Source organism: Marmota marmota, unplaced genomic scaffold (assembly GCF_001458135.2).
Source record: "Marmota marmota marmota unplaced genomic scaffold, marMar, whole genome shotgun sequence".
NCBI classification, from domain to species: domain Eukaryota; kingdom Metazoa; phylum Chordata; class Mammalia; order Rodentia; family Sciuridae; genus Marmota; species Marmota marmota.
The window spans coordinates 29,883,395-29,896,096 of NW_026000174.1; the positions used below are offsets into that span (position 1 = coordinate 29,883,395).

Here is a 12,702-nt window from a genome sequence, read left to right on the forward strand (position 1 = left end):
GGCAGAGGTTTTTTTTTTTTTTTTTTTTTTTTGGTGGTGGGGAGGGGAGCAAGGATCTCCCCACTCCCCACCAGCATGCAGCAACAAACTCTGGGGACAAGATGAGGGCCAAGTATCAGCAGATGGATCCCTGGGTATCTGCCTACCACCTTTCCTCATGGCCTTCACCTCTTGGGCTCAACCCCAAAGATGTCTTGAACCTAGTTCAGCTCAGAGGACATATCCAGGTTGGCCTGTGTTTTGGGGGACGACAGACCAGGAAGGGATGCAGTAAGCCCACACACGAGAAGGGTCATTCTGCAGGATCTGCACCCATGCTCTTTCACTGAGATGGGGCTGCCTACTTCTGGTTGTTCCTTCTGGAAAGCTGGGAAGTGGTGGTCACCAGCCTCCTCTCCCTGTGACCCTGAAAACCCATCTCAGAGATGGGCCAGAAGGCATGTCTAGTGTGAATTTAGAGGCCCATAAGCCGTGGTGGTTGGTCGGCCCTTAAAGAAGTAGATCAAGCCCTCATTAAACACACAGAGAAACTGAGGCCTGAGAGGAGACATTCGTGCTTAAGATCACCTAATTAGTAGGCAAGGGAAAAAGAGTTTGCTCCAAGCTTGGAGTCTCAGACTAGGGGGACTGTTTCTGTCCTAAACACCAGGCCCTTCAAGGCCTCTTCTGCCATGGCATTGCTTTGAGAGGCTGAGCGACACAGCATTGAAGAGCAGATCGCAGAGCTTGACCTTCTGCTTTCCCATCCAGGGTCAGAGACTGGTTGTGCCATCATGGACACATTTCCAAGTCCCTCTGCCTCTTACCTACAAAAGGAAGACTGTGATAGCCATTACCTCCCAGGGTTGCTGTAAAGATTAAGTGAGTTAATATATGTAATGTATTTAGCAGCTGTGTTCGGCACGGCATGCTTTCCGGGCATTAGCTGATGCCTGTCATTCCCTGGTCCTGGGCTCAGAGCAGCTTTTTTTTTGCAGACACTCCCAGTTTGCTCCATGCCTGACATCAAATCAGCTTGTGAGTGGGAGGCTGGAGAAGCCAGGGCTGCCTGCCAGATCTCCTCTATGTTGGGGGTCTCTTTCATTGGGGGGTGGGAGAACCAATCCAATGGCTGGCTCTGGATATACCCCCAAGAAGTGGGAAGGTTATGGGGCTGTCTGCCTGACACCACTCAGAGCCCAGCAAGGGCATGCATGTCCCTGTGCTCAGGAGTACCCTGGGCAGATGGAGAGCTGAGATGCCATTTCTTCCTGTGACTGGTTCAGCATCAGGCAGAGTTTGGTGAAGGTGTGACCTTCCAAGAGGGAACAAGACAGGGAAGGTAGCCCCTTTCTTCTCATCTAGGGCTGGAGCAAAGGCCTGTCCTGGCCTCTGTGACCCTCTGAGGGCTTCCTCTGTCCTGCTCCTCTTTGAACAAGCAGCAGCAGACGAGGTAGCACCCAGGGATTCTGTGGCTTTTCTCAGCTGGGGCACAGGCTCTAATACACCCTGGATCCCCATCTGATGAAAGCCTCCTTGACTTCAACTGCAGGCAAGGGGACACAGCTCTGGCCCAAGGATCCCTGGCAGATGGCAGTTGGGGCTGCCTCACAACCAAATGGCACTCCCAGGGAGAAAGAAGTCACGGAGTGGGAGGGATGGGTGGTGGGGAGGACCAGAGCACACGACAGGTATCATTTTTTTACTTGTCTGAATGTTGTCTGATAAACCACCATCCTCTTCAACATCTCCTGTGGCTGCCAGGAAAAAAAAAAATTCCCCACCAAATGTTACCAATAGGTCTCGTCTGCCCCCTGGTGCCAAGCCCTGGGGCTGCCAGCCTGGGGCTGCCCGGCCAGTATTCTTCCCTAGACACAGTCTGACTTTGGGGTGCACCTTATGTCTCCCAATGCAGCAGCTGCTCAGTTGTAGACAAGCAGACAACACCCCTATCATTAATCAGAGACGGTAACATGGACTCATCAGCAGGCCATCCCAACAGTGTGACCTTTGCTCTTTGGGGAGCTGATGGGACAGCTAAATCTCAAAATAAGTGTCTGAGCTGTCCTGCCCTGACATTTGGATAGGGTTTCCTTGAAAGGGGAATAAAAATTCTGGCTTGGCTTCTTTCCCAGTTGGTGGCTGGCACCTCTGGAGGGTGCACATGAGCCCCAGCTCCCTCAGACTTTGGGCACTGGGGTGGGTAGATCCTCCTACTTTCCCTGGACCACACCCTAGACTCCCTCCCAGACCTAGTGAGGAGCGAAAAGTAAAATGGAGACAGGGAGTGGGTCTGCTTTGGCCAGTCCCCCACCTCAGGGTATCCCAGGCCATGTAACACAGTCCCTGGGGCAGGGACCAGGGAGACTAGATCTTTGCAAGTTTTGGCAAGGTGGGTAAAAGCACAGCTCTGGAGTCTGAAAGATTTGAAGAAAGTAGATCTAGGCTCTGCTTAGGGCAACCGACTTAACCTCTCTAAGCCTTAGTTTTCTCAAGGGTTACAGAAGGTTGATAATCAGAGCCATCCCATCAAGTTGTTGTGATGATTAAATGAGACCACATAGAGCATGGCACATGGAGGGCTCCAACTGTCTTAGTTATTAACAGGCAGGGTGGCAAGCAGGGAACAGGAATTCCACTGAGCAGGCCACCCATGCAGATTCACCTCCTGGCCAACGTGAGGGTTACAAGATGACACCTGATCCTAGTTTGTGTGGCTCCTCACTATTCTCTCTGGGCAGCAGAACCCAGGGGACACGGCTCTGGTTTTCTCTTCTCTAGATATCTTGGAGGGGAACTGAGGGGCTTACCAGGACCTCGGATTTCACAGCTGGCCTGTAGATAAAGTTGTTCTCCTGGTGGACCATGACAGGTTTGGAGATGGTGGGTATGCCAGGGCCTCGTGGAGGCTGTGGGCTTGGGCAAAATGTCTACAGGGGTTAGTTTAACAGAGCCCCATGTAAGGTCATGGTGCAGGTGGTAAAGGCTGACCACAGCACTTCTGAACACATGCAAATCCACTCCCATGAACATGCTGAGCAGGCTGGTCCATTCACCGTGCAGGAGTGTGATCTTCAGCACAGAGTGGAGAAGTCCTTTGGACACAGAGTAGTCTGAGGCCACAGAAACTACTGGGGGTGGTGGTTGTTAAAGAACCAGCCACTTGAGCCAGAATCTGGCTTAAGGGCAGCAGGACCCACTGTCACTCAGAGGACACACTTTCAAGGCCCTCTCTTGCTAGTCATGGGGGACCATCTAGCTTCCCCTCTCTTAAGGGCTATTTCTTCTGGCCACAGTTAAGTCTCTGGACTTCAGCATGAGGCATAGAGCATCCAGATGCCATGGCTAAGGACTTAAGAGTGGCATCCAGGGGATTCTTTGTCCTAAACCACTCAACATCTTGGGCAAGATGTATCTGATCAGGTCAGAACCCTGCCCAGAACACTTCAACTGGTCCTTTGTTGACTTTTCTGCCTTCATTTCCATCTTTACCTGTCACTTCTTCCCAGATCTCTTACTCTGCCTGATTTTTAGCCTCAAATGCCAGGCTTTCCTGCTTCCAGGCCTTTGCATATGCTCTTTTCTCCTGCTTTGTCTGCCCAGGTCTCAGCTCTTATAACACTGTCTTCCTGAAGCCTCTCAATAGTTTTCTTTCATCCCTGCACCTCATCACAGTGCCTGTGCACCCCCCTCTCAACCCTGGAGTGTTCTAGTTGCCTGCTTGTTTGTCTTTCCTAACTGACTGTCTTGGACAGGGACTGCAGCTCCCCGATAATGGTGGTTCACAATACCTGGCACAGAGTGACATATAGCAGGTGCTCAGTAAACATGTGTTGGCTGAACAAATGACTCAGTGGTGAGGTGGGCATGCCAGGCAGTGGGTCTGGTTCTGAAAACCCTACTCTGGCAGGGGCTGGCATTGTAGGCACATGTGTTAAGCTAAGGCAAGTGTTTGTTTCCACTACCTGAGGCCTGTTGGTGGCTATGCAGATATGTCATCAGTCACACTTCTTGCTGTAGCATTGATGGCACTCACCAGGGGCATGCAAGGAGGAGGAGATTGGGCAGGACAGGTGGCATGAGCACCAGAGTGCTGATGGATATGATGAAGCCAAACAGTAAACAAACAGCAATCTCCTGGCTTTCAAGTCAGGGACAGTCTTTCTTCCCCTCTGACCAAGAAGAACATGGCAGGGGCTCAATCAATGACTTCAGAATCAAATTTCTGAGGAATAGTTTCTGCCCATCTGGTGTGGGCCATTTAGACAGAAGGATGTGGCTCTATGTGCCAGATTAGCTCAGCCCCCTGAAAAACAGCTCCTGGCTGGGCTCTGGGGAAGACATCCATGGAACAGACAGACTGCTTCCTCTCTGTGTGAGCTGTGGGCCCAGGACCCCCCAGGAGTCCAGAGGGAGGCCTTCTGGGAGCTGCAGCCTTGCAGCATCTGGCACTTCCTTCACTCCCACCTTCCTTCCTCCAAGCTCTCTTGAATGCTCTGAGCTGCTTATTCTGTTCCTCTGCAGGAACTCAAAAAGGGAGGTTTAATAATAACCACTGGCGAGTTGCTGCTGAGGCTGTCCCCTCACCAGCTGATCCCCACTGCCTTAGCTAGACTCGAGCCATCCCATGGTGACAGAAGCAAGGGATCAAAGCTCTGTGTCTTCCTCAGGGATTGCCTCTTCCAAAATAATCTTTGGATAAAGAACAATTAATATGAAACATATCTTTCTGAAAAGATCACTGTTCAATCTCCTGATGTCCAAGAAAAACATCCCTGTTCTTTTAATAGTAAATTTGGAGATATCTAGGAACTTTCTCATCTTCATTTTTCCTTTAGCTGGATGTTGGCCAGACATCTCTGAGTTTACACTCCGAGCCAGTGCAGTTGACTAGTACCATGGAAAATGGAACTGTAATATCCTAATACCGCACTGGGTTGTGCCATCTCTTCATTTCCAAAGCCTAATACTTCTCTCTCTGATACCCCCCACCCACCTCCCCTTCTTCCAGGGAGTCATTTCACATGTTCAAGGCTTTCTGGGATAAGGTCAAGCAATGACCAGATGTGGCACAGACCTAGCTATTCATTAACATATCTTTTCACTGCAAGTTACCGGCCAACACTAGCCAAGAGTTCAGAGAGAGCAATGAACATCAAATGGATATATTGCTGCACATTCCAAGAGCCCAGCAATCCACCATGCAATTGAGCACCTCAAAATCAGCAGAAACCATACTCATGCAGGATGTCCACACACAGCTTGGGGGTCATTTCCGGAAAGTAGGAGGAGATGGTATTTTGTCCTGTCTCCATTCACAGGAGCCATGAAGAGTGTGGGAAACAGCAGCCCTCCCCACTCTTTCTGTTTCCAAGCATAGCATGCAGAACAGGGGCTGTACCTTCGGGGTGGGTGGGAAGCCCCGTTCAGGGGCAGGGGAGTTGGCAGGTTTTCCACTGTGATTCTTTGCCTCCCAGTCCTCCACTGGAGTGCTGGTGTCCCCAATGCGGAAGGGATGGTTGCTCAGTGCCTCTTCCAGGGCCGAGGGCAGTGGGCGGGTAGGAGTGAGGTCTTGGGTGGGAATGGATGGAGGGGGAGGGATGGGAATGGCAGGTGGAGTGCACTGTGCCCAGGGTGAGGATGAGGCACTCACATGGCCCGATGAGGGAAGCACAGGGGGTGCAGGGACCTTTGAAGGTGGGTTAGAGGGTGGAGGGTGGGGCATCACAGGCAAGGCACAGGGGGTCTTGGGGGGATAGTAGAACATGTCCAAGGGGATGTCATCCAGGTCAGTGGTGTGGAGGTGTAGTCCACCTGCGAAGCGTCTCAGAGGTGGGGCCAGGGGAGACACAGAAGGCGGGGGAGGCGGGGGCCCTGTGGTCATCTGGGGGTTGCAAGAAGGTTCTATAATTGTCCACATTCACTGTGCTCCACTTCACAATATGCTGAGTACAATGCTCTCCTAATGTGTTTCTCTTGCTATTAGGGATCCCCCCACCCTCCAACCAGAACCAAGGGGTGCCACTTCTCTGCCACCTGGCTGCCCACTGAGCCTATTGGCTGGTTGGGAGTGCCCATGCATGAGAGGCCCAAGTTTTGCCATTTGAGGGTGATAAGTAAAGTGATCAGATAGTTTATTCTCTAAACTGGAACACACTTGAGTGTACAAGAGGCCCTCCTAGTAATTACTGCAGGATGACAGGCCTTCTAGGACCATCTCAGACCAACTGGGACTTAGTGCTCACTTTGGAGACAAGCAGAAATACAGACATGTCCCAAGAGAAGAAGGAGAAGTGGGCTGGTAGGGGTGGGCACTGGGCAGTGAAAAGGTACCAATGTGGCTGGTGACACTTGCCAGGGGCCATCACACCTCCCGTTGTCCCCAGGGTAGATCTTGCTGAAGGCAACAAGAGGACTCAGTGGAAAGCAGGGATCTGTTACCTCTGAAATCTCATTATCAGCAGAGGAAATCTGCTCAAGGCGTGTCTGACACAGCCTTTCCACCCAATACTGAATCTTTTCTGATTCCTCAAGGTCTTCCCGCTCTGTCTCAGACACCTGGGACCCAGGACCGGCGCCAAAAGAAGAAGACAAAGGGCACAAGTGAATCACGTGGGCAGCAATAGCATACACACACTTCTCTAAAAACCTCAGAACACTGGTGGAGGTGTCACCTATCTGGAAAAAGACTCAGCCTTGTTCTACCTGGTCCCAGAGGAGGTGGAAACAATGGGGAGGAAGGTGCTCAGATGTCAGGTTGACCTAATAGCACCCACAGGCAAATTCACAGGGGGGCTTATGTACTGCATGGGATTAGCTGGACTTCAGGATCCCCACAAACACTGAGGCTCTTGATGTGCCAAGAACAATCCTTTTGTAACCTCCATGCACATTCCAAGAATCTAACTTTACTCTTTTCCCCCCTCCAGGCTGCCTTGTCTTCCGAAGCACAAGTTTAATCTTATTTTTAATTTTCTAGCTAATTTGTTCTGAATGCCAGACCTAATGCACTTCACATTTCCCAGGACTTGTTTGGTTTTATAATCTAATCAGTTTGGCATTCTGATTCATGGAAGCATTAAAGAGAAGCAGAAAGAACAATACCCCCTGTATCCAGGGAGTTAAGCTGACAACTGCACCTAGTAAATAGGAGCTGCTCACTCTGTGCTATTGCTTTGGACATGTCTGCAGGGGACAGCTTTAGATACATTCCTAAATTAAAGAGGTCTAGCCTCAGACATACCTTATGTTGAAGGGAGCAACCTTAGATTCATAGCCTGATTAATTGGGGATATCCTCAGACTTAATATCTGCACAAACCTGGGTAGGGAGATTAGATGAACAGAACTTTTGATGGATGAATGGAAGACTAATTGCATATCTACAAATTGGGCAGAGGGTTTAGCCTCAGACTCAGATCCTAAGCAGGGAGACTAGCATCATTGCCACACCTAAGAGGGAGAGGTCCAGCCTTAGACTCATACTCTGGTGGGATAGAGTAGAGGGGATAGACTCAAACCTCTAGCCAGGTGCATTAAATGACTAGCCTTAGACCTATAATCTGGGCAGAGAGGTTAGCTTCAAACCCATACCAGGAGTTAGTGTCAGACAGTGTTGGGAAGGTGGGATGGTCTCGTTCTCCAGGCTGGGGAGAGAGGAGGCTCTCATCCTTGAAGTCCATCTGGGGGGCACAAGTGCAGCTGGCACCATGACAGCACAATGCAGGGGATAACCAAACTGTCCCAGAGATGCTTGCCTGGCCTACGAGCAGGACACGTACCTCCTGGGCCAGCCGGTTGATCTTTAGTTGCTTTTCCTTCTCCAGCATCTCCTCTTTCTCTTTGTAAAGCTTTTGTTCAAATTCCAATTCCTTCTTATTCTTTCTCAACTCCTGCAGGCTGTCATACTTGGCTTTCTTCTTATCTTTTCCTTTCTGAGCAGGTGTGTCATTGTTTATATGACAAGGGCTACAAGGTAGTAGTTGACACCAGCACAGCACAGCAAACAGGGCATCCAGTCCTTGGACAACACTGGGCAAACCCCCTTACCCTCTGCCATGGTGACCCCACCCCAGCTCTGCCCCACTGCACTGGGCATCAGACCTCAGGTTTTTGGACAGGAAGACCACTGCTGTCCACTACAGAGTGGAAGACACATTCCTTTGCCAGGCAGAAGAATTGGTTTATTAGTTCACTAACTAGTTGTATGACTTTGGCTAAGTTTCTCAACCTCTCTGAGCTTGATTTACCTTAACAGAAATGGGGGTAATACCTGCCCCACAGGCTTTTATTTAGTGCCAGTGAAATAACATCTATGAAAAGGCTTTGTAAACTTCAAAGTGCTGTCTAAATAAAAGGCATTGTATTTATTTCCTAGCATTCATGCCCATGCCTTCCCCAATATCTGAGAAGAAAGGTGGATCATGTTCCGATGCTAAAAGATTCATCCTGGGAGATTCTAGAGAAAATCCAGGGGAGCTGGCAGATCTGCAGAGATCCTCTGTCCTGAACTGGAGGAGGTGGGAGCAGACTTAGATCTGGGGCCCAGAGCCAGGGACACTGGATTTTGCCCTCATGTGTAGGTTCTAGACTTTTCCGTCCTGGAGAGGTCAAATCCACGGCTCCCTCTGAGCTGGGCACTTTTGCTGAGGATTAGCTGGGAGCCATAGGGCTAGGAGATGCAGGTGGGGAAAGGGCCTAACTGCTCTACAGTGTTCACAGTGTTGGTAAGGATTTGGGGAGGGAGATGCAGGGCAAAAAGACCCTGCTAAATTAGACTCTCAGAACCTATTCTCCTGGCTGCTTTTGCCATTGGGTTGCAAGGAAGCCCAAGGGTAAGAAAGGAAGAGAATGAATATTTATGGACTGCCTGTGTGCCATGGGATGTACACTGATTATCTCCAATGTAGGCTTTGTCCCATTCTCTTGATGAAGGCTCTGAGAGGTGAAGTTCCTTGCCTGATATCAGACATCTAGTAAGTGATGGTGCCAGGATTTGGATCAATTTTTCTACTGTGCCTTGATGAGCCAGGGACAAGGAGACAACAGCAGGAGGGAGGGTAAGCCCCTGCCACACGCAGCATGGAGGACAGGAGAGGGGATGCAGAGAAAGCCAACATTCTGGGCAATTTCTGGAACTAGGTGGAAATCCTCTATTCACTGAGCTTATCCCCTATCTCTAAAAAGTGTTCCTGGGGCTGCTCTTGGATTTCTTGAATCATCTTAGTATCTAAGGGCAGGAATGAGGAATTGAGTTTCCCAGCAATGGACATACAGCTTTCATCCATAGCCAGAGGGGTGGTGAGTCATTATGGATCTCTGCAGACTTATACTATCCTCACCCGCAAGCAAAGACAACTCTCACCTCCATGTACAGCCAATATGCTTTGGAAGTGGTCACTTCTGGGACCTGCCTCCAGAGCGGTCTATGAGCCTTTTGATAAAATGCTTCTTTATTCCTGCTTCTGAGTCCTCCTTGCCCATGCTGTTCACTAAAGTCTTGGCTCAGTTGAGAAATGAATCCCTACCACCATGTTGTAGGTTTGAACAGCAATTCCCCAAGAGGAGCCAGAAACATGCTGCGGTTTGTTAGAATAAAGGCATGGCCTCCCACAGGGACCACCATGATAGGAAAGAATTTCCTATTGATTTGAAAAAAGACCCACCAGTGCTAAGATTGTAGAGCCAGGGCTTCTGAGTGGGACAGGCTGACAGTAAATCGTTTCTGTCCCATCCCCAGTAGAGCAGCTTACAGATGCAGAAGGGCAAGTCTCCCTGCCAGTTCCCCCAACCCCCACCCAGGTAACTTAGTTGTGTGTGAATCTGCTTACTCTGCCAGACTGTGGGCCCTTGCAAGTAAGGGCTCTGCATGACTGACTTAAGCAGTTCTGGTGAAAGGTCTTAGTTGGAACCATGAATACTTCAGGTCCCAGCATAGACTCTGTAGGGCTACAGATTGGAGGCTTTGAGACCCAGAGGGTCTTACTCAGAGCAGGAGCAGAAGTCAACAAATCTTTCTCTTTTCTCATAGGGGGATTTTGTGCATTAATGATCATGGCCATGGATGTCCCCTTGTATTACCTGGGGACCTGGTGTTCTAGCTGAGAGACAAAGCATCTCCCCCGGTTATAGGCAAAATGATGATGGATTTTCAAAGCAGCATGAGGGACATGACTACATTGTCCTTTTAGCTGTCAAATTCATGGCAAATATTACTTTCAGTCAAGGTGAGAGGAGAGGCAGATGGGGTGATGCGTTCTTGCTTCTACCTAGGTGCAACTGTTCTCTCTTTTGGAAATAAAAATGAAAACCATAGTGCCAGCTGTTTCTGAAATGATAGGACCCATAAATAGTGGAAACCAGCTCTAACTCTCTACCAAGGGCAAATTTCAAGTGACCTGGTTTGTGATGGATGTGTGCAAGAGATTCTAGCTCTTTCACATTTCCTAGTTATTAATGCCTGGAAAAGATTTGACCTGTTTCCTTTTATTATTTTTTTCTAGTAGAATTCCGTGTGTGTGGGGCTGGGGATGTGGCTCAAGCTGTAGCGCGCTCGCCTGGCATGCGTGTGGTCCGGGTTCGATCCTCAGCACCACATACAAACAAAGATGTTGTGTCCGCTGAAAACTAAAAAATACATATTAAAATTCTCTATCTCTCTCTCTCTTAAAAAAAAAAAAAGAATTCCGTGTGTGTGTATGTGTGTTGCCCTCTCTAATTGAGTTCTAATAGAGACAGTATGGAGAGAAGATTAGAAACCTAAGCCCTGGAGTCAGGCTGAAAAATAAAGAAGATAATTTTATGAGACTAAGGACCATGGTAGTATGAGAAGACATCTCCAGGGAGTTCTGTACAAAGTTTACTCACTCCTATACATATCATGATCTGGGCTTCTGGGTGAACACATAACTTGTGTCAGCCAGAATATTGCTATCTATAATTTTAATGGGAATGTGTTGGAGAAAGGGGGTAGATTTTCCTGGCACATCTGATATCCCCATTTTACAGGAAGGGAGAAGCTGCAGAGCATCAGTCACCTAGCTGCCAGTGCTTTGGTTTCTGGAGTATTGACTTTTTGCCAGAGAGAGCTGGTAACATCCAATTTAGCTCACTCAGATTTATGTTAATAGGCTGATTTCCAAATACCAAGCCATCTTGAATGTCCAATCTACAGTTATTAACAGCAGCATTTATATAATCAAATGCCAAAGTGATTTAGAAAGACAAAGGACAGGAAAATTTTATGGGGCCTGCAGATACTATAATAAGATTTAAACAGAAAATTAACAGCCCCAGCAACTGGGGAAAAAAAATGTATAATCCTGGGTAAATGCAGAGATAGTTCTAGGAGAGAATTGTGATGGGTGTAGTTTCCTGTCCAACCCGAGGCTATGTGGGTAGCCAGTCTGAACCTGGAAAAGTGGCTCTGTGTACACCTACCCTGGTATTTCACTCTGATCCCAGATTCCTGGTCATGGATTCTGGTTCTATCTGTCAGAACAAAGCAGAAGTCTCCTGGCCCTGCCCTGTGCCCCTGGGAGCTGGTATAGACCCACACGGAGTCTGATGGTCCTTGGTCAAGTCTCATGACAGGTATACCTGCCCCTCATGATGCCTCTGCCCCTCATGATGCCTCTGTCATTTGGTGTCACCCTGACAGAGATGCAGGCAGGGTTAGCCCTCCAAGGGAATGGGTGGATGGCACTGTTCAGAACTGATAGGGAAAGAAAAATTTTAAAGTCCAAACCCCACTGCAAACTGAGGAGCAAACCAGCACGGCACCCAGTCCTGTCCTACCTTCCGGATAGTTGGGAATTTGCCATCGTACCGGTAAAACCACCCAAAAGCTATAAGAACACAGAGAACAAAATGGTGAGACGTGTTTCCACAGGGCCAGAGCATCCATAGGCAGCAGGTGAGAGTTGGGTTTCCAAGGAATGCATGGTTTTGGGGGATGAAGGGCAGCGTTGGCAGATCCAACAGCAAAATCACACTCTCTGTCCATCTTTCAACTTACCTGGCCTCACCTGGGACAAAGCAGGCCCAAGACCACCTGAGAAAAGCCCCCCTCCCTCTCAGACACTGACTCCAGAAGTCAGTGCCAGAAAATCAGCAAGAAAACTTCTTGTGGAAGGATGAACTTTTCCAAATCACAGATATCATCTCCAAACAAAACCCCGTTGAAAGAGAAAAAGCCCTCTCTAACTGATGCCTGGTTCTCCATCCAAGAAACATCTCAAGACAAAAGAGAGCCTGGGTCTCTGCCTAGAACTGCAATCAGACAGAACAAAACTGTGTTGTCTCACAGAGGAGGCCAGTCCTCTGCCTTCATCATTGAAGAGAGGCAGTGGCTGGGTCAATCTGAAAGGCTGGCTCCAGCAGCAATGGGCAGAAGATATGCCCCCAGAAAAGCAGATTGCCCATCCAAGCCAGATAAGCAGGGTGCAGCCCCTTTCTTCCCCAGGTGACAGCATGAAAGGGAAGCCCCCAAACCTGAGCTCTTAGGGGCTGAGATAAAGGCTTAAATAATTGCCCACCTTTAACCACCTGGAATAGAGCTGGAATAGGCTGTTGAAAGCCCCCTGCTGGACTAGGCACTACCTCCTTAGTTGCTGGATCTGGGAAAGAGGAGAGGCCAGAGAGCAGAGAGGGCACTTGAACTTGGGTAGTATTTAAATATTTGCACCAGCAGTTCAGTTGCACTGGCACGTGCTTGATGATTTAC

At 49.1% G+C, this 12,702-nt stretch overlaps 1 protein-coding gene across 2 annotated transcripts in view; it reads right to left on the minus strand.

The window, feature by feature from the left end:
* Ush1c (USH1 protein network component harmonin) overlaps positions 1-12,702 on the minus strand; it is a 43,131-nt gene that overhangs the window by 8,500 nt on the left and 21,929 nt on the right. The window contains exons 15-20 of one of the 2 annotated variants that reach the window (XM_015504603.2): positions 11,775-11,824; positions 7,760-7,912; positions 6,421-6,537; positions 5,381-5,863; positions 2,790-2,909; positions 1,686-1,736 (exon numbers count right to left, since the gene is read on the minus strand). The exons of the other annotated variant lie outside the window; for it this stretch is intronic. Coding sequence (XP_015360089.2) covers positions 1,686-1,736; positions 2,790-2,909; positions 5,381-5,863; positions 6,421-6,537; positions 7,760-7,912; positions 11,775-11,824 — 974 coding nt within the window. The remainder of the gene's footprint in view (positions 1-1,685; positions 1,737-2,789; positions 2,910-5,380; positions 5,864-6,420; positions 6,538-7,759; positions 7,913-11,774; positions 11,825-12,702) is intronic. 2 annotated transcript variants of the gene reach the window in all.